Here is a 22714-nt window from a genome sequence, read left to right as displayed (position 1 = left end):
GCTAGCCTGAACCTGCTCATGGTGTGGTACTTGTATATATACTACAGTTATTGCCCTAAGTTATGTGTATCAATTAAAGGTAAGAAATGAGAACCTAAATATAACTAACTGCTTGATCAGATGGTCTGATGCAACATGTTAATTTTGGGAAGTTAATACAGATTTTGAGAAGATGGGCCACAGTGCCGTGCAAGCATCACAAAAATATATAACACACTGAATAACCTTAAAAAATAAATATTACAGACTGCGAGTATCTTTCGCTGGTCTTCTAACATAAGAACTAGCCAATTCTTCATGGAGTTAAAGGTGGGAAAAACTGAAAAAGAAAGTGTATTTTTACAATGCACATGAACAAACTATGACCTCATTGTTTACAGGAACCTCTCAAGTAAACAACTCTAGAAAACCCAACGGGAAACTCTAAGGGTAGTTTTCATGTCAGCATAAATGTAATGATACCGATATCTTATGTAATGATATTAAACCACGTATCTCAAAGCTTAAAAGATTGTCTTATTAAGCTCAAGGACCTCTTAGATCAAGATGAGACACATAAGGATGCCAGATTATCCTATAAGTGCTATTCTAGAGTTCCTGCTCCTTCCTGTGAAGCATGCTGTGTTTTTCAGCAGTGAGGACAGGATACTCAATTAAATGGACTTTAGACTTTCTACAACAGCAGCGAGTGCCAACATTCCAGCTCCCAAGAATGCAAGTGAACTACCGCTGAATTCACAGACAGCTTCACATGCCCACATACAGCCACTTCACCAGAAAAATTTAACTCAGTAATGCGTAAAATTATCTGAGTTATATTGAACATGGCATCTTCTAAAAAGTAAAATCTATAGTTCTGGAAATTGTATGAAGTGCTGGTCTTGGTGCTTACACTAAGGAAGGAACCAGAACAGTCTACACGCCAGCAGACAACTTAAAATACTTTTCAACACAAAGGAAATTACAAAGTATACTTGAGAAGGAGCTATTTTTTGCATTGAGATTGTTTTATTTTGATTGATTTTTCCACCTAAAAAATGCGTGTCAAATGTAATTCTGTTTTCTTCAAGGCAGCCAGGTAGTAGATCCATTTTGAAAACTGCAGAAACTCAGATTTCTAGATAAAGATAAATAGTAAATGATCTAACTGCGTATGACTTATCACTTCTTGTGTCTATTTATACAAAGATAGAGGATAAGATATTTCTAAAATGAATGTGGAAATAAGTTTCTGGTTATAATGAACACAGAAGAAAGCCAAGTATTAGGGTAAAATGAGCATTTTATGTCTACTACTTCTTAAAGAAAGCAACAGTGTGACCAAAACATGACACTACATAAGCATGTAACAAGCAAGTACCAAAACATTGGTGCATGGCTTCTGAACAGGGTATCTCTGACAATCGTCCTCAAAGGGGCATATAAATCATTGCAATTGTCAGCACTTCTAGTAGACTATCCAGACTGATGTACAAATTAACTATCAGACAGTTTCTTTGCATGGCACAAGACAACACTCAAACGCAAAATTTCTTTCCGTAGGTGCTACCCTACTACCAGAGAAAACAAAGCTTCACACAGAGCAATGCATCATCGCTGTAGGTTTTATTGCAGGATCTGCGGCACTCATGCTGGTTTTGAGCCAGTCACCTTGGCTATCTTCTTTTGAGAGATACTATTCGCTTGAGTGATTCCTAGTACAGTAAGAGCCTCTCAGCTCAATCTCTAGGGTTACATCAGCGTAAGAAAAGACAGAAAGTGAACATTAAGAAACAAAACACAAGAGGATATTTTAGAGTATATAATTTCCAAATTTTGGGCTGTGGCTTTGTAACAGTCAAACCTGGCAGTTATACATGTACATTATTTGGATAAAATATGAATCTTTTAATGGAGGAGAAACACGCTTGTCTCTTCAAAAGACATTATTGCATTTTTAGCATCTTTTCCAAACAGTTTTCAAGTAAAATATGAGGAGTCACAGGTGACATTATGCTCTTGGGACAAGCAATGTGACTTAGTTAACCTGTGCAACTAGTTAATTCCTTCAATTTTATCTTTTCTAGTGATGTTACCCTGAGCTTATTTGGAATCTGGGGGGGGTGTTCATTATTATTTTTTACCCAGGCTCTTGTCTCAAATATATAATACATCTTTGTGTGTGTATATATATATAAATTGCACATATAATATTGAGATTGTTTACTTTTTTCAAAAAATTAACACAGCAGATACCATTTATGCACTACCAGCATTTAATTTCATGTTTCATAAAAAATCTCTCCAAGTGATTTTACATACAAGCCGAACAAAAAGGTACAATTTTTCACACTGTCCAGCAGTGTGTTCAAGATGAAGTTTAAATAGAATTGATGCATTTCTTTCTATTTATTTCTATTTACTCATGTCTTCAGAATAAGATACTGTGACTAAAGACTGACAGCGGAGCACTTCTACGGCAACACTCTCCCATCCTGTGTGCCAGAGTTTCCTCTGAACAGAGCACTAAGTAGCGACAATCAATAAGCCTACTGAAAAATGTCATGTGCAAGTTTTTGGGATACCAGAACACTCTAGCAGCTCCCCAAGAAAAAAAAAGACAAAAGTGGATTCTGTGGAATAGTCCACAGAAGAATCTTGTCAGAGCAAAATCTGAGTTTGCATTAATTTATAGTTTTTTGAATAAATATCACAAAAAGGAAGACACTTTAAGTCTATTTCTTATATGGACACTCTCTGGAAAATGATGTAGAGTTATCTGCTCAATTCTACCATTCAAACACATCACTGCTGTAGCTTTCCTAACAGTACTGTTATACGGTGACAAAAATAAAGACTGTTCTCAGCAGCACAGGTTGATAACTCATTGGATGGTATCTGCAGTCTTACATTTGATATTATCACTGGTATTGAAGGAGCAGTGAAATTCCTGCATCACGACTAGCACTGAGGTCTACTGCTTTAAAATCGACATTACATACTGTGCATCAGGCGACATGGTAATTGCTGTGCCAATTGGATGACTCAAAACTGTGCCCAGAACAGCACCACCTCTATATATTTTCAAGGTCTTAAAATGTCTCTGAGGCAGCACTACGAATGCAATACTGCTTTAAAAAAAGATTCACGAGATACTAATATAAATAATCTTTTTGTAATGAGTTATTGTGTCAACAGAGCTCACAAGATATTATAATTTCAAGTGCTATCACTGCTCTTACAGTTTTCAAGAGGACTCTCTAGAGTCTTCAGACACACTATCAAGGCCAAATCGTTAGAAAGTCTCAAGTTTAATGAATCTATGAGAATAGAGACTGACTTAGCCTGACTTAACTTTTCAGTTCTATTGCTGATAGCCAAAAATCTTTCCTGGCCTTCCACTCAAAATGAAAGTATTCCATTTAATTTTAATCTCAGAGCCTTCTCCCTGATATTTTAGATAAGATTGACAAGTAAGAGCATAATTGTATTACCACCATCTTCACTGTTTTCCTCCCTTCCTTCATTTCCCCCCTCCCCACCTCAGCTGCCTCATGTTCCCAGCAAGGTTAACAGGCTCCTCAGAATGACATACTGTCTTTTCTGACAGCATAACATCCACATCTTATTCAGGCTTGAGTTGAGCTGTTGAGTGCTTTCACAGCAACAGCCACAATTTAGGTGCTTTTCAAAAAATTGTTTTACATTTCATTTTACTTAGAAGTTTGCTTGAAATGTCAAAATTCTCTTACCTAATGTTTCCTTTTGTAGTTCACGGCACCTACTTTGTAGTTCATTCCCTTGCTGAAGTGAGGTTTGGAGCTGTTGAGTTTTCAGTTCAACTGTGTCAGCTACCAGTGTCAGATGTTTTACCTTTTCTTGGAGGCATTCATTCTCTCTCTGGGATTTTGCTAACCTTTGATTCAATTTGGGTATTTCTGAAGAGGAAAAAAACCCAACATTTAGACTGCTGTTGAGTTTACCTTCTTCACTGAAAAGTATTACACCTGATTTACAAACTCAGGACTTCAGCATTCTGCAACCCTAGTTTGAGTATGAGTCAGTGTAAGTCACATTCATTAGCAATATTCTGCTGAGAATGTAGAGGGCCAAAAGAAGTGCCTTGTGCAATATCTCTTTACACAGATAACTTGTACTTAGCTGAACACATATTATTGACAAATAATACAAATTTTATTCTAAAGCAATAATATGTATTTCTCTAAGATCTCAAAATCAAATACACATAGATATTCCAAATGAAATAACAATAGGCAACAGGAATATTTGAATTCAAGCTTTTTATCAAATTACAATCATTAACAAATCATGTTGACATACAAAAACATTTACAGACTCATTTTGAAATTAATTTGAGAAGATATCAAGGGGGTTAGCCTCTGCTAAAACTCAGTTTGAAACTTTTGGTTCAGAAGATGTTTGGGCATGTGTATTACATTTTACTTTCTCACTCTTTAGGTGACTGTTGCTGTTAAAGCAAACACAAAGCACATCTTCATTATATAAAGAAAAGCTTTGTCACTATCTTTCATCAGCTCTTCAGCATGGAAGAGCAGCAGTCCCAAGGAACTTTCCCAGGAGGTTTTTACTGCAAGGTAAATAAGTAAATCATGGGGCGGGGGGGGTGGGGTGGGGGGAGTGGTATAGTGGGTTTCCTACATTTTCATATTTTCTCCTGAGTTCAGTTACCCTTGATGAGTACATTTGAACATTTCCAAAAGTAGTTGCAATTCTTTTCTGTGCCTTCTCCAACTACAGCCCTAAATGTTCAGTTGTCCAAAGAACTTATATCACTTTTATTTATTGTCATTATTAAAGATAATGACAATGTTCAAGTTAGATGGAGTCTAATTCTATTGTCAAGTCAGCTATTACATATGTTTTATATGCTGCCCACATGCAAATTTTAAATTCTTTCTGTGGTGCAAATATTTTTATTACCTACAATCTTTCCCAACTACTCCAAACTTAAATCAATTTATTGTGATTCTAAATGATGTAAATACCAAAAGATTTTAATCTCTCATACTTCTTTCTTCTTGCCATTAATTAACCAAGGCTAAATAATATACATATACAATGGCTTTTAAAAGCTGTTTTCAAACTAACCAAGTAAACTGGCACAGGCATAATGAGTAGCACCTCATGTAACATTTTTCTTCTGAAAATCTGAATGGAAAACCAGTTCTGAAAATCTTGTTGCAAAAACAGTAAGGTAAAATAAACAAAAAAATTACTACATATTAACGTGTTACCACATGTTAATAATTAACAACTCATAAAACAGAACATAAAAGCTTTTGAATGGCATTTACAGGGGGAAAAAGTTACGTGTGACTAAATTGCTTTGATTTAGAAAGCTAGATTTAAGGATGTATATAAGATTCACATTGCGGCACTATTCTCAAGGGGATATTGTTGAATGCAGTTGGGGATACGTAGCATGTATAATGGTATGTATAATCATTAAAATAACCTGAAAGGCTGCACTTCTGCTTCAGTATTCTATATATTTGCAGTATTACAACACATAAAACGAGATACTCCAAAAAAGAAGGCTTAAAAAGTTATGAATCTCTTTGAACCTGAAGATGTTTGCAGAAATGCAAGCTCATATTCCCTTTATCAGCTAGCAGTAGGCAGAGAATGAGCACAGGAAGAAAGGAATCCTCAGGGACATACAATACTTTCTGTGCTCAGTGTAATTAGGAGATGAAGTCATGAATCAAAGTGCGTGATACTGACACTGACATTTAAATTAATTGTTCTTACAAAAACTGAATACTAAAGAGTAATTTTCCAGTCACGCTCATCTTCAGCAGGCAAGAGCCCTCCTTCCTTCTGGGCTCTCTGTTGCCTGGGCTCAGGACGCCCCAAATTCTCTGTTCAGACCCAGGCACTGTCTCAGTGGGATGCGTGCCTACTCGATCCTGCTGCACAGCTGCCCCAATTATTTCTTCCCAGTCTGAACAAAGCAATCATTGAAAACTTTAAAAATTACTTCTGATTTCACAGGAAGCATAGGGGAGCTATTATTTAAAATTAAGCTACATATTTTCTGAGATACCCCACGCACGCAGGTTTCACTTAAGCTGTGAATTTGCACTGGAGTTCGTACGGTTTCACCAACAGAGTGATTGGGGAGATGCATATCACCCACCATGCCCTCATATTCCTTCACACAAGGACAGAAGGCGTGACATCAGCTCACCTACTTCTTTGCTACCTTATAATCCTGATAAAACTAGCCTCCATAGTAAATAGCGCCTCATCAACTCATACACACAAAGAACACAAAAACTCTAAGAAAAGGAATATGTATATGAAAATTATGTCCAATGACCATTAAAGTCACAAAAGTCAACACAGGAACCGTTTAGATGCTCTGGATGGTAGTCTGTAATTACACTGCTGTACACTTTTTTCAGCAAAACTAATCTCATAACTGAGGCAGAGCAAAAATGGTATTCAAGGATAAATCTGAGTTTTCAAGTCCAACCGCCAGCCTGAGGGCTGGGCACGACCTTCATGAACAAGCTGTCGGTTGTGACTTTCTCCCAGCTTCTCTCTTCCTGAAGGCTGCCCTTGTTTGAGCAGGAAGCAGGCTGTAGGCCAAGTGAATTATTCTAAGCCCTTGGGCTGCTCCATGCCCCTTTCAATTCCAAAGACCCCTCAGATAAAGACAGCTGTATTTGAGTATTGTTCTTATTCAGAAACGGAAGGAGGGAGTAGCTGCTACGTGTTTGGTGCAGGTTTGCTTCTATGCAGTGACTCATGCATTCAAGGCAACCGCATGTGTACACCAGTGGGTTGCTCAAGGGAAGAGGTGCAGCCTGCCCATGGGATGGGGAGGCAGCACTGCAGAACCCTCAAGCAGCTCCACAAAAGGATATTATATCCTTGCCATATAGCATCATGTGTGTCTGCGAGCACCTGTGAAAAACTGGCAATAGGAGACACAAGGCAAATTAAAACATCTCCGTCTTTGTGTTGCAATCATATCCATATACTCATAATAATATTTATGTTTCAAACATGGTAAGTATTTCTATTACTTTCACTTCAGTCTGACTTGGCTAACTAAACAATTGATTCAGCACACTAATCTGATAGGAATGGGATGGAATTCGATTCAGTTCATGGGGTGCCACAGCAGTAGGTCTTCTAACACTTTGGATCTGGATAAGTTAATGTTAGAATTAGAAATTATCTAAGTAATTTTACATTCTAATTTACTGTCTTACACTCAACCACCAAAAAATATTTAATCTTGCCCAAAATTATTGCAAGCTGGTTACCTGTCAAAGCTTCTTTGCTAACAGTTTTTATTTGCAGAAAAATTTCTTCCTTCATGGCAGCCCAGTTCTCCAGGTTACTGGAGATGACTTCTTTAATACTGTCTAGTTCACTTCTAATAAAAGGAAACAGTGAGACAGTCTTGTTCAGAGTTGAGCAATGGTGTTCCAATGTATTTCTGCAAGACAGAAAAATAATACCAGACATACATTTTTAAAATTACAAAATACTGTCAGTTAACTTCTGAACTAAAGTAAACTTGATAATTACTTCTGTTATATGATAACTTACACCATATTAGGTTACAATAACTTAGCGTATGAAATATGCTGCATATTGAATATATTTATAATCACTCTGTCCCTTCTAAATGTTTAGACTTATATGTAGAAATGAAGAAAACTGTACAGACAATTGTGCAATCACTTTTATTAAGAAATCAGAGTAATCATGTTTAAATGACTGTATGTCTAAGCTTATGTTGTCTCTTTATAAACAATACATGTAAGAAATATTTTATTTCCAATGCATTACAAGCAAGTGGTACGCGCTTGCTTTCAAGTGTTAATTAATACTTTTACATGTGCAAAGAACTTATCCTGTTGCTAATACCATCAGCAATCAACAGCGACATTTTCCGGTTACATTTGCTACCACTACAGCATCTCACTATATTCTGGAAAAGCAAGAAACACTAGGATGCTTATAAACACTCTTCTCACTCACAGAGCTGTCTCTGCCTGCACCTGCATCCCCACTGAATCCTCTCAGCTGACTCTACAGGTTCACAGGAGGCACAACAACAGCATTTCTTTTTGCGTTCTCACCTGAGCACTTGTGATTGCTTGTAGGCAGCTTCCTTTTCCTCTTGGAAATACCGCAAATCTTCTTTCACTTTTTTAAATTCATCTTGCTTGTTTTTAAGTTCCACTGTTAGGTTTTTTATTCTACAGATACAAGTAAAATAATCAGAAAGTGTTATTTGCACCACTAACCAGCCTCTAACTTTGTTTCAGCTTTAAATTAAAAACACACTGAAAGTCTTTTCAAAGATGATAATCACATATTTCAGCCTGAAATACCAGAAATATTTCAGCCTGAGTATCAGATCTCCAAATGGAGAGACTTTAATCTTCTGGCTATTGTATGAGCCACTTGAGAACTCTTTCAAAGTAATACTCATAATACATTTGTAAAATAACATGGAAATATATATGTCCAATACCAGCTCATACGCAATGCTATATAAATATCTTAAGAATCCAGTGTTCATTCACAGATGCAACACAGAACTCATTAATCCTCCAAAAATGTATGCCATTATGTAAACCTCAGCTTAAAGTTCAACTTGGTTACTCAGCTTAGGGGCTACAACACCTAAAAGGTAGGTACCCTGTCCCAGCAGGGCGATACGAAGTTCCGCAATGAGCTGCACAGGTTCTACACACAACTGCAAGGATATGCAGGAAAGGGTAATGGAGAGCTCACTTAAGCTGAATAGGAAATTGTCTAAGGTCCACGAAGAGCAAATACTAAACACTTGGTTACTGTCACCATAATTTTTTTCCATTCAGATTGTTTATCTATTTCTTCATTTCAGATATTTGCAGAAGATGAATCCCAATTAGTCACTCTCCTTTCCCTTTGCCCTGAGTTTCACACTCACGTTCATGGAACTATATATCTGCACTGCTGAATTAATTAATGGTGCTTAGCAAATAATAATAAAAATACAAACGTAAAATATATTCCTGACCATTATTTTACACCAGCTGGAATTTAGGCCTCTGTTGCTTGACAATGGCATTTTAAAAAGCTAAAGAGAAACTTTTCACCAAAAATGTTTCCACCAGATGTTACTTCTATGTACTCGGGCATCAAATGATGAAAACTGTCAAGGTAGTGAGATTATTTTCCTACATTTTTCCCAAGGAAGACTTAAGGACACAGCAGGAAGTTCTGGACTACAGCTAGATTTCCATGTTCCCAGCTTGACCCACAATATGCCAGAGAAAATATGCATGTATTTTCTTTACTTCCCCCCCTTTCCTTCCAGGAAAAAAACCCACCTAACAGATTTTGGGCTCAGAACACTGACCACAAGGCAGAGTGGGAAGGCTCTGATTAGGTGGCTCTGCCTGACAAATCCTGGCCGGGTGTCTGCCTCCTACCAAAGCCTCAGCTCTCTTTGGGTTTCCCCCACTCTCCTAACACCCCTTGGGACGCCTGCAATCAATCATCTTACAGAAGAGGATCAAATGAGACAATGTCACAACACCCTCTCTAATATTGCCTTGAATAGACTGAAAACTCTTTTCATGCTTCCTTCTCCTAAGTACGGAGTGTGCTTCATCACAACAGCACGCAATGGATTTTTAAATTACAGTGCAGGTGACAACTTTCAGCATTTTACTTCAAATCTGACATCAAAAAAGATCCTAAATCTGGGATTGGGAAAGAAAAGCTGACTGTTATCAAGACTCACAAATACATTGTGTACCCTCCCTCCTATTAAAAATGCAAATTAAAGTTTGTCACATCTGTGCTTCAGTTATACTTATTTAAATGAGATTATGACATTGCAAAAGTAGAATATCTGTGCTGGGGGAAAAACTGATCAGACCCAGATGATATGTGCTCATGGTTATGTACAAGAATATCCAACTCAAGATGTATAATAAGTATAAAGCAGGGAAAAAACATTCTTTCACCACTGCGGACTAACAGCATGTTTCACAGCCTGCAGACAGTGCTGCTTAACCAGCCCCTGCCTCAGCCACACAGCAGCATCACCCAGCCGGGGAGAAGGGGCACCGCTATGTGCAGGGGCTTCGCTCTGTCTCCACAGCACTTCCCACCCAGAAAAAAGGGGAATGAAACCAGAGGCCTCATCAGACAAGGCTGATCCAGTGGGGGCTTTCCCCATTTATGGGATTTCCCACTCTCACAGCCCCACTCTTGCAGTTGCAGCCAGCCTGCCTGCTCCGCAGCCAGCTCAGCCCATTCGCACACCAGGCGTGGCGGAGGTTGCGGTTGGGCACAATTGCTGCAGTCACCTGGAAGCACGCAGAGATGCTGCGGGCTCAGCGTGGCTGTTCAGTGCATTCGCTGACATCTGAACAACCTTCTCATCTTAATTGCTTCAAGTTTTGTACGCGTATTTTGAAAAAAACAGCCCCAGGATGAGACACAGGAGAAACACCAGTATTTCCTTTACCACCATCACCTGCTCACAGAAGAGGAGGAGGAGGGTGGCCCCTGGGAAGCACAGGGAGCTTTCCATCACTGCAGAGCTGTGCACAGTTGCATGTGCTAGTCTCCTGCCTTCTTAGGATACGACTCACACTTGTGCTGGACTCCAAGCCACAGCAAACAGTTGCCCAGTTCAAAGGAGCAGACAACTGACCTGCAAGTTTTTCTTTGCCTCTAAAATTTACCTTTAGAACTTTTTCATTACGGCAGTGGTCCCGACCTGTTTATTTTTCAAGCACAGCTATCACAGTGTAAACACATACATTTTAAACACTGTTCTTTCAACAACTCAGGACTTATTCACATAATTGTAATGAAATTAACAGAACCATACAGGAAGAAGAGACAGTTGAATCCAATTCCCTTCCTGTGTCACATGTGCAGAAAGAACACCACATAGCACATCACTACCAGTTTACAACTTTATTTTCTGTTAGCTGTAGGTAACCATTCTAACATATTCTTCTATTCCTGAAAGTACAGCTACAATGATATGCAACTGTTAAAAACCAGTCCCTTTGTAAGCTTTCAACACTTACTCGTGACCTACCGCAAGCAGAGTAAATGAGCTACTTGTCTACTGGTGACTCATTGTCATGAGTAAATAAATAATATTTGAATCAACAAATATTTTATAAAACCAAAGGATAGCAGAAGCATTACATCAGCTTTTGCTTCCGTTTTAAAAAGCAAAAGAAAATTAGATTTATAGTAAAAAATATTAAAACTTAGCCATAATATTAATGTGCATTAGTTACTGTTATCAGATAGATCATCTATAACACACTTGCATCAAAATGCAAAGTTAAAAAAATATTAGTCCTGATAAAGAAACTTGGATCTGTAGAGCTCTGCCAAAACCAAACCGGAACACCTGGTAGTTAAAAAGCAAGTTGTTTGGGCTCAACTGTGATCACTGAGGAAAAAAAAAAGAAAACATTAAAAAATTGAAGACATTTCTGGCATTACTTTAGTAGGAAAATTTACCCATACCTACCTGTAAATATTATGGAGGCAGAGGGTAGGAGGAGAGAGAATAAAATCTGTTTGATTACGTTTGGGAGCAGAATCAAATTGGTGTCGCTGACTAAAGAAATTACCATACCCTTCACAGTCACATAAATTCAAATCTGCTTTTGCAGAGGATATATTCTGTTAACTATACCTTGAGGGAAAAAAAGGCAAAAAAACCAAGCAGTAATTATCGTTGAACAATAGCAAATCAAAACTCTGGGATCCATGGAAAACTGGATGCTCATTTTCCATTCTTACTCATTATAGAATGGGCAGTATTTGAAGATCTTTTGGTTTAAAACTTCCAAATACATACAGGCACATTTTCTTACTCTTTCCATTCCAGAGATCTGATATAATGAGGTGAGCACAGACTGCAGCCTCAGACATTACAGGTATGTTCTGGTCATTCACACACAAAAGAGCAGGTGGAGAAGGCAAGACAGTTGCACTCCATCTACTATCATCACCATATGAAGGAAGAAAAATAAACATGTTATTTTGGTGATATTTAACACAAAGGAAAAAGTTCAATGGATCATTAAATGCTGTCATGAAGAGAGAATTGTGAGAACATCGTGATCTCATCCTCTGTCCTTTAGTTCACATGAACTGTGAAAATTAACATCCTATCTTTTCAGCCAGTATACTTAGTGAATAGTGGAGGAAGCCTGCCCAGAGTAGGAGTTGAATTATAACATGTTAACTATTAATGCTGACAACAAAGAGAATAGCATGAGAAAATAGAGTAGTTGTAAAGGACTCTTGCCAGCAAACAAATACACTTGTGCTAAAAGTAATGAGAAGAGCAATTACCATGGTGGTTTGAATTTAAGATGTTTGTTGTGTTTCACAGAAGATCTGAAGAAATAACCCTATCTTTGCAGACTACATGGTACACAGCCCCTTTACGAGTCCTGGTAGGACCCGTCTGAGCCTGAATGAGCAGTTGAATCCCTAGTTGCCTGGAGTCAGCAGGGACAGTACGCACAGAGGAGGCTGAAACATACTGTCAATGAAAAAATTTCACTACAGTATTTTCAGCTCTGTGAAACTCTAGGACCTGCTCAGAGCCAGTAGATGCTCTTTTTCATTTCAGTGGGCTGCATTCCTTCCAACAGACAAGTCAGTGTGCATCTCTGTGAAGAAGCTGAGTAGTCATTCTTAAATTTGGCATAGAATATGTACAAAATTGCACAGTCTGAAACTCACTGCACATAACATCATCCCCTAACTTCTTCATAATTGTCTTTTGTTATATTCTGTTTAGCACAGACTATTCAAGTTAAGACAAGACTATTTAATAGTTTTCATGTGCCACTACAGAATCATTTACCTCTTGATTGCAGGTTAGCATATGGCCCAGTTTGAGAGCAAATGAAAATTACTTCTGACAACCAATCAAGAGGCTCTTTGTGAAGGTCTCTATCAAGTCTCATGTAGGCTGACAGGCATTTCAGATCTTGCATTAATTGTATCTTTCTCTATTATCTCAGCAGAAATATAAAATGTATTGTGAAGACAGCTTGGATAATTTTTGCTCCAGCAAAGGTAAATCTCTGGAACAGGTCTGGAAAACAATGATAAAAAGATGACTGCCTTGTCACAACCACTTCAAAATTTAACTTTGAAGAAACACAGGATTTAATTTCTCAGAGCTACCAATCCAGCTACCAACTTCATCTACAGTAATCACAATTTACACAATCTCAGTCACAGCAGTCATACTCAGTACTATCAGAGCAGTGTAACTCAGGAATAACTTCTTAGAAGTCAGTGGAGTTATACTGATTCAGTTAAAAAAATGAGATAACAGTTATGAGCTATCTGATAATTGCATAAAAAAAGAAATGGTGCCAAGGCAAATTTATAGGTGACTTTTTACTTATACTACACATTTGCACCAGCAAATTCAAACCGAAGTTTCCCAAGGTGTATGTTTGAGTATACTTCCCAAGCAGAAATCGTCTTGGTTTCTAGATTTGCAGGTACCACAGAGAGCATATAATTATATAAAGTAAGACAATACATTGTGTTTCCCTAACATAATACAAATATATTTCATTTTATGTGTTTGGACTTTTTTCAAACTAGACAAGTGTCTTGTTGATGAAACCAACTCTGTTATAAACATTATTACATCTCTGAAAGCAAGCGGAAACTGAGTTTTCCCTCTGAATTCTAAAACAGTCACAATTGAGTAAACCCATCTTTTTACTACTTCTTTCTTGCCAAACACAAAATCTCTTCTTCTGTACCTTCCCTCTGATGAGAGGCTCCCTGACCTCCAAATCCACAGAGCTCAGTGATCCAGAGCAGCAAGCGACCTTCATCCATCCCATACTCACCCCTTCCCTTTACTAGAGAATCCTTCAGAATGCAGCCATGGTCAAGAGTTTACCCCAGATTTTACTCTGTGTAACCACCTTCCCCTTTTGCAGTCTTAAAAGCAGAGTCAAGTGCACGAGGAAGTCAAAAAAACAAAGAGAAAATAAGTGTCTGGGTATTCAAGGGTCAGCCTGTGTTCACACTCTGGTCACATGCAAGTTTCGTTGCTGCGTGGCCACAGAGAACTCCAGAACACAGCACCTTGTCCTGTATGCACATGCACACAATACATTGACCTCCGTCAGTAAATAACCACAAAGCTTTCTAATTTCACTTTGAAAGATAATAAAGCAAGAACCCCTGTGGATTTCAGCGAGACATTCTCTCAAGTATGGACTGAATGAAACTGTTTAAGGCTTTGCAGTTATGCCCAGAATAATTTTACAATTACAGATCAAGTTTACCCATCTCACCTTAAATTACAAAGTGGAGGTAAATGGAGGCACAAAAAATTCTTTTTATTAAAAACTTCTTGATGGGTCATTCTTGCATTCAACCAGCAGTCACAAAGGGGAGAGTAACCCACTACACCCAAGCAATTGAAAGTTTTAACTTGAACTTATAGTGTGAACAAATAAATGACCACCCATTAGAGGAAAGGAAAACCTAAACAAATGTGCATCACACCATTTTCTTGTCTCTACCATGCAATACAGGATATTAAACACAAATTCAATTATCTGACAATTTATGAATATCAGAACCGGGTTACAATAAAATAACAGCTAAACATTAATCTCTCATATGCAATGGTGGTGTCCACAATAAGCAATACAATAACCTGTTGATCTCTTTCCCTAGCAAATGGGAAAATACGGCCTTTGCCATTGTACGTGATGCTGTGCAGGGACTCGGTGTTGGAATCACGCAGGGGTATAACAGAGGAACTAGTCCCTGTAACTGCAGACGGTTGTGAGCAATGAAAGTGGGAAACCTCAAGAACCATCGCAGACAAATTGTTCAAACAATAAGCAGAGAAAGAACTGAAAATACATGCCTAACGCAAAAACCTGCACTGAGGGAGATGAACTACTTTCACTTTCCTGAGAAAAGTTAGCCATTCATGGAGGCACGCATAGACTTACGTGGAATCTTTGCTGGCGCTTTCTTGCCAGTAAACACCTCTCAAGGCTACTTTTGCATTACGTAGCTCCATTCTCAGATGCCAAAAACTGTGATAACTTTTAAAATGTAACTTTAAACTTTAACTTTACCTATTAAATATGAATACATTTTTAATGAAATATACATGAAAAGTATGCACAGAAGCAAAAATACAGATTTCACCTTGCCCTTTGCATTTTCCATTGACTGCTCTTTCAGCCTCTTCTAGATAAGGAATTTTGTTTTGCTGGAAGAAAGTTTATCAGGAATTTGGGAGAAGGTTGAGGATTACTGCATAGTTTTGCACCTCATGAACCATTCTTCTGAACTATCTGTGTGAACACATTTGTCTTGCTTATTAATAATCAATCTTGGCACTTAATCATGGTAACAGAAAAAACCTTGTCAAAACTAGAACCACCACAATTTTAACACAACAGGGGTGGGACTGAGCTATTGGTTGACAGCAGCAAAAAGCATGTATCCTACTGGGAAGACAGTGGCTTCAACATACTTTACATAAGAATCTAACAGCAAGAGCTTATTTCCCCAAGGCACTGTGCTGATTGGCTTACTGAGACTGTGACAAGATTTGTCAGTGATTTTTTTTAAGTATAAAAGTGAAGCTCACTCCTGTACAGAGGATGGACGCAGGACCTGGGTCCCACAAACACTGTTAGGCCTTTTGCCGGCTCTCTGCACAAGCCCAAGCCAAACCCAAGTCATCATGATGACACTATCAGGGCAAAATATACAGATCAGTTTGCAACTATTAAAAACAACATATTAAAATACCTTGCATTACACAAAATTCTGCTTTTTCCTGGTTAATAAGTACACCCTGAACTTATCACATAGCTAATTAGAAAAGTACGTACTGCCATGTTATTTACATAACAGATTCAATAAAAAAGTTGAAGGCGCTATGTCTTCTAAACACAGCAACTTGAGCTACCTAAAAGTAGAATTAAATGCATAAAGACACAGAAAAATTCCAGCACTTGTGTGCTTTATATTCTCCCATAATGAAAAACCACTACATTATTTTCTTTTGCTGGGAAAAGATGAGTGCAAAACCCAGGGACTCACTGAATCCCACACCCAGATGATACTTCTTGGCAGCTTGTTGTATTTACTTGTCTCTTCCAAGCAGCCCATGAACAAGCACACATCTGAGACTTGCACAGAACATCTGTAGCATGATGAAGACCACTCATTTACTACTTTATGAAATGATTTCTTCTTATGCATTAGATGACACACCAATATCATTCTGAAAATACATTAGAGTGCTGCAGTGGTTATGTTTTGCTTATTAGTCATGCTTTCTAAAACAGTCTCCCAAGTTACACATGTATGATGGTATACAATAAGAATAACTGACTGTATGCCCTAAATCACATTCAGAAAAGGAGAGGTTAGTTCTTTACCTCTTCATTTCATCCAGGGTTGGCTCTCGGTAATTTTTTACACCAACTCAATTCCACTCGTTCACTAAATATTGAACATAAATAGACATATATATATCCATAAAAAAAAATATTAAAGTGACCTTTTTGCGTCGTGTTCTTTCCCTTCAAAACCTATTTTTAAAATGGTGACACTGTTCTTAACGCATGTACCGCTCCCCATTTCCAGTGTTTTCAGCCTCCTAGGACAAGAAACCATACATAATTTTTACCAAATGCTGTGGAGGTTAGTGGCTAAGGGTAGAGCAGCATGCTGATATCACTGCCCAGTCACTTTAGTGTTTTATTAAAAGTTTAGACTTAACCTAGCCAAGTAGTTGCTGTTGCTTCCCAAAGCAATCACATTGCAAAAAGGAAGATTTATTTTAGGCAAATTCAGCAACAAAGCATTTTCCATGATATTAAGTTTTGCCATTGTGGTAGGAACTAACAAACTGAGAAAAACACACAGAAAAAAGCACGAATATGGAAAATACAGTTTCCACAACTTAAGATGTTAGGTTTACATTATCTTTAAGATTTTATTATTTATGGATAAAGTTTTGAACATTTACATGCATGACTTAGGAGCATAAGTCTTATGGTAGTAACCAACAAGTAACTCCTCCTGCTAGATTTGTAAAAAAGTTTTCAGGAATCTATTTACAAGAGATCTTTGACATAGAACTTGCTAAGTGATATCTATACACCTCTTCACATGTGTAAACATCAGAAAAATTTTTTGCTCCTTGTCGCGCTTATGACATTCAGCACTGCTATACCTTTAAAAAGCATCTTTAGTATTTAAATCTATTTTACATTTGTTACAATGGATGTTGCAAGAATTATCAAAATTCACACCACAAATACAGTGTAACCTTCATGCAGCATCACAAATGTCAAAAGGCACCGCCCGAGAAAACCTGTTAATAAAATCAGCTCTAGGGACTCCAGGCTAAATTTAATCATACTGATATCTCTAATGACTTACAGAAGTAAAGAACCTGATGAAAGTGCCTGTTACAAATATGTTTTAATAGGTAATTGCATTGGGTTTGTGTGGCAAGGTTTTGTAGCGGAGGGGCTACTGGAGTGGCTTCCATGAGAAGCTGCCAGAAGCTTCCCCCATGTCCAACAGAGCCATTGACAGCTGGCCCGGAGTCGGACCCACCGCTGGCCAAGGCTGAGCCCACCAGTGATGGTGGTAGCACCTCTGGGGTAGCATAGCTAAGAAGGAGGGAAGAAAAAAACCTGCACAACTGCAGCTGAAGAGAGGAGTGAGAATATGTGAGAGGGACTACCCTGCAGACATCAAGGTCAGTGAAGAAGGAAGGGGAGGAGGTGCTCCAGGTGCCAGAGCAGATTCCCCTGCAGCCCATGGTGAAGACCATGGTGAGGCAGGCTGTCCCCCTGCAGCCCATGGAGGTTAACAGCAGAGCAGATACCCACCTGCAGCCCATGGAGGACCCCACACCAGAGCAATGGATGCGCCCAAAGGAGGCTGTGACCTCATGGAGAGCCCATGCTGGAGCAGGCCTGTGGGCCCGTGGAGAGAGGAGCCCACCCTGGAGCAGGTTTGCTGGCACAACTTGTGACCCCACAGAGGACCCGCACTGGAGCAGCCTGTTCCTGGAGGGCTGCACCCTGGGGAAGGTACCCATGCTGGAGCAGTCCATGAAGAACCACAGCACACGCAAAGGGCCCACACTGGAGCAGTTCATGGAGGCCTGTCTTCTGTGGGAGGGAACCCACGCTGGAGCAGGGGAAGAGTATGAGTCCTCCTCCCCCTGAGGAGGAAGGAGCAGCAGAAACAATGTGTGATGGACTGACCACAACCCCCACTCCCTGTCCCCCTGTGCCGCTCGAGGGGAGGAGGCAGAGAATTTGGGAGTAAAGTCAAGCCCAGGAAGAAGGAAGGGGTGGAGGGAAGGTGTTTTTAAGATTTGGTTTTATTTCTCATTATCCTACTCTGATTTGATTAGCTGAATTTATTACCAATTTCCCCAAGTTGAGTGTTTTGCCCATGACTAATTGGTGAATGATCTATCCCCTGTCCAGCTGAGGAGAGGAGCTATAGAGCCGCTTTGGTGGGCACCTGCTCAACCCACCACAGTAACAGACAAAAAAAGGTTAGTCAAACGACACACCAGCCTTTCAGCTTAACTACGTATCAATCATTGCTCTTGCAGACAGCAGCCAATATCTTGTAGAAGAGCCAGCAGTGCAGAGTACAAGGCAGTACCAGCTGCACAGCCTGCCTCACGTCGGCACATGTATTGACTGGCATTGCTATTTCAAGCTGGCCACAGCCCTTCAGGAATAGCTCTCATGCAAGTATTCTGGAATTACAGTGATTTTAACATGGAATAAGACTTGAACAGCTAAATAAAATCAGTGTTGTTAACTGTGTGACGGTTAGTCCCCCTTCTTCTGACAAAATCCCGAAGGGTAGGTAACTAATTTTTGCAAAAGCTCAGGTTCCCAGGTAGCTTTCAAGGTTAACCACAGGTACAAACAAAAGTAATACTTTAACCTAAAAGGAATATAAAAATGAAACAGTCTGCAACTAACAAGAAAGACTGCATCTCTTGGTCTACCAGAGATTAATAAAAAAAAAAAAGGCATATTTGGTTTCTGATAAACATTTGCCATTTGGGAGGAATGATTTGTCAACCTTGCAAGAACCAGAAGATAGTATGTTGAATAGTTAGTTTATGCCAACAGCACATGGTAACAAGAGAGGCCCAGGACAGAAAAGAGCAGATAAGGAATATTTAGACAAGTTACTTCACAAGGCACAATAGTTGATTTATGGCCTGAATGAAAGCCCACTGAAAGTATTCCACTTGATTTCAGCAGGTTTTAAATCAAGTCGAGCCCTAAGGGAAAAAAATGCAGAGATAAAATTTTTATTAACTGTTCCAGCTTTGCCACAAAAAGTCAACTAAATGAAAATTTTAAGTTCACCTTTGGCAAATGATCCTCAACAAGAAGAATGTGCTGTCACTGCACTTAACACACTGAATATTGCCACCATAACTGCCACCCAAAGCCATTAAACGAACAAGGAGCAAATGCACCCTTCAAAAATACAATGTTATACCAAAGAAAACATTGAATATTGGGGGGTGAGGATGTTCAGTTCAAATGAAAAAAATATTGCAGGAAACAATATGAGTAATCTGCAAGACATACGCGTTCTGTTCAATTTTGTGTGAACTTGTGTTTTAAAATGTATCTTTTATTAGTAGTATTACTAAACATAAGCCTGCCTAAATCCATTAATAGTAACATCAAATTCTTACAGTGTTTGACTGATTCGCAAAAAAAAAACCCAAACCCAAAACCAAAACATTTGAGTGCTTCACCTATAGACAAGCTGTAGCTGTTTGTTTTGCAGTGTTTCCAAAGCATTCCAGTACAATGTCATTAGAGCACCTTAATACTCCACAGGTCCCATGTTATCAGTTCTCTATCACTTGCTACTAGGTATGAGTCAGTCGTGCAAGAAACACCCCTATCGGGGGTCTTCAGAATCAAAATGGCTAAGCTGATACTTAAAATTATAACTCATTCATACAAAAAGCTTCTGACAAACAGTTTGATTCAGATGAGCAAGAAATTACCAAGAAGTTTCTGGTGCCCTTGTTTGTACCACATTATTCTATCAGTAGTCAACTTTAGCAACTGTATTTTTATAAAGTATCTTTTATTAGCCAACTATTAATATAAGTGTTTATAGTACTACTGTAAACAATCAGTGGAATATAACAACAGATTCCAAAATATGAGGATAGAAAATTAGGAAACAGAAAACCAGCAGCTAGTACTCATGTTAAATCTGACTATGAAGAGTAGAAGACAAACGGAAGAAAAGGAAGGGCAATTCTTCAGAGCTTCAGGTCTGGAAGAGGACAAAACACTTGCACTTCTTCCACAGAACAGTGCAGAAAAGGTACAATTTGTTATTATGAAATTTTTTTTATTGTCATGGTGTTGTAAAACAGCATAAAAGCCACAGAGGTTAATTAGGAACCAGAAATATGAGTCCAGAAATCCTACAGCAAAAAAAAAGACTAAAAAAACTACCCATATGCTAATTACATCATAAAGTTCATATTGACCACAACAATTTCCCTCTCAGTCCAAGTTCTTTATACATTATAAATAACCACTGAGGACTGACAAATCAAAGCTAACAAGCTAGCTTGAAGCTCATGGTTGAGAACCTGATGGCACCCTAATTATGGTGGCACAAAACCTAACAAAGGCAGACACCAGGTTCTGCAGCCACTGCCCCAGTAACGCCACTTACAGTACATGAATCAGTCACGTATTTTAAATCTAGTTTGGGTATACCTACCTTTGCACCCTTTCCTGCAAACCTGAAGAACAGGAAAAATATTAGAAATTATGAATGAAGGAAGGGCAGAAGAAAAAAAGGTATTCGGAACTTCCCTTTTACACTTTGTTTTCTCCTATCTATCCCAAAATGAACTTTATATGTACCAATCTGAAGGTTTAGGAACCAAAGCTGTGCTACAGGCCCATCAAAAGGACACATTTTTTCAAAGTATGACTTCCTGTTCTAAGTTAAAGTCATCATGATGTGATGAAGAAGTAGAATGCATCAAAAGTCTCTAAGTATGAGCAGAAGGAGAACACACTTAAAGGTTCTAATCATTGCGCCCTAAAAATACAAATGTGGCTCTGAGGTCTATTGTCAACTACTGGAGTGCCTGAGAGCACAAAACTCCCCCTTTAAGTGGGACCTTTACATACCTGACAGTAAGCATTTGCAAACTCCGTTTCTGAGGAACAACGCCACAAGCAGTACCCAAGATTTTCATAACTGCTTTAGTATTCTGTATCATCCCTTCAGAGGGTGAACTGTAAGCTTCTCAGGGTAAGAACGCTGGCAATTCTTTACTGTGTTACTATGAGACAATAAGTACAACTTTCAGAACTGTGAAACACCCAATACTATGGAATTTCATTTAAAATATTACAATTTTATTACAAAATGGTAAGATTAAATATTTGATCATTTCCCTTTGGGAGTGTATGCAGGGGGGAATACCTCAGAAATGCCTTCTGACCTTTCTTTTGCTTTAAATATATTGACTGCTTCTAAACCATTAGGGAATTTAAAACTTCCTTCCAGAGAATACTATGAAAGATGATTTAAACTAAGTATTACACCATATATGTTATATCTGATAAAAGAAAGACAAACCTTATTTGTAGTTTAAACTTCTTTGGAATGAAATTACCTAATACACATACATAAGAATAACATGAGACCAGATAATATGTTCTGACCTTTCTGTTTTTGATTCACTGTCAGCTCGATAGTGTTCAAGGTCTTGGTAAAGAGACTGCAATTCTGCTTGAAGTCCTTTTTCCCGTTCTATACTTCCTTCACAAAATTTAATCTCCTTTTCCATTGCTTTTACTTTTTCTTCCATCACCTTAAATTCATGAAGTATCAAATAGCTGACTCCACAGTATTTACACACTGTCTCATCCCGGGACATCTAAAAAAAGATAAAATTGCAAGATTGTTTGTAAGAAGTTGAACAAAAAAAAAAAAACCCTGAATGACACTAAATAATAATAAATCTGAATAGTTTAAACCATTTACCGCTCTGCAGCATTTATGATCAGATGCTGTTATTGCTTTAACAAATAATAAAGACAAAATTCTGCATTAGCAAAATGAAATCACGCTAGAGCAGTACTTTCACTTACTGGAAACTTCACAAGATATATCAACTATGCAATTTACTATGTAAGAACTCCCGCTGGAATTCTAAACTGAAGTACCTCTGAATTATATTTGATGTATTAATTTAAAATAAAATGCCGTGGTTTACAAAGTTATCTCCTTAATGAATTTGTGATTGCCTGAGCCAGAAAAATGTTATTTACTGTGTTTTTTTGACAACTCATACCCAGTTGAAGTAGGTAAGCTGAAAAGTGGAAAGTGAATAGAATGATGTAATCCAGCAATCTTTACAAATATAATTCAAATGAGTAAGGGACTAATTATGATGATGTGCTGTCCATGGCACTTGAGTGTTGTGGAAAATGTAACGCATTTACTAGGCATGAAGTATTCACCACTGATTAAAAGAATACAGAGTACATAATACATATCTAATTGAAAGACCATTTCTTAAATGGAGAAAACATATTTTTATAAATGATCA

The 22714-nt window shown here is 38.2% G+C and overlaps 1 protein-coding gene across 3 annotated transcripts in view; it reads right to left on the bottom strand.

Moving 5' to 3' along the window:
- LEKR1 (leucine, glutamate and lysine rich 1) overlaps window positions 1-22714 on the bottom strand; it is a 64106-nt gene that overhangs the window by 31017 nt on the left and 10375 nt on the right. The window contains exons 1-5 of one of the 3 annotated variants that reach the window (XM_064457869.1): window positions 21825-21958; window positions 21285-21439; window positions 8124-8243; window positions 7299-7474; window positions 3732-3917 (exon numbers count right to left, since the gene is read on the bottom strand). In XM_064457869.1, the coding sequence (XP_064313939.1) occupies window positions 3732-3917; window positions 7299-7474; window positions 8124-8243; window positions 21285-21376 (574 nt within the window). In that variant the 5' untranslated portion in view covers window positions 21377-21439; window positions 21825-21958. Of the gene's footprint in view, window positions 1-3731; window positions 3918-7298; window positions 7475-8123; window positions 8244-21284; window positions 21440-21824; window positions 22040-22714 lie in introns of those variants that run through there. The other 2 variants (XM_064457867.1, XM_064457870.1) reach the window with 2 other exon arrangements.

Source organism: Phalacrocorax carbo, chromosome 7 (genome assembly GCF_963921805.1).
Source record: "Phalacrocorax carbo chromosome 7, bPhaCar2.1, whole genome shotgun sequence".
In the NCBI taxonomy this organism is placed as follows: Eukaryota; Metazoa; Chordata; class Aves; order Suliformes; family Phalacrocoracidae; genus Phalacrocorax; species Phalacrocorax carbo.
This window is presented reverse-complemented; position numbering and strand designations above follow the sequence as displayed.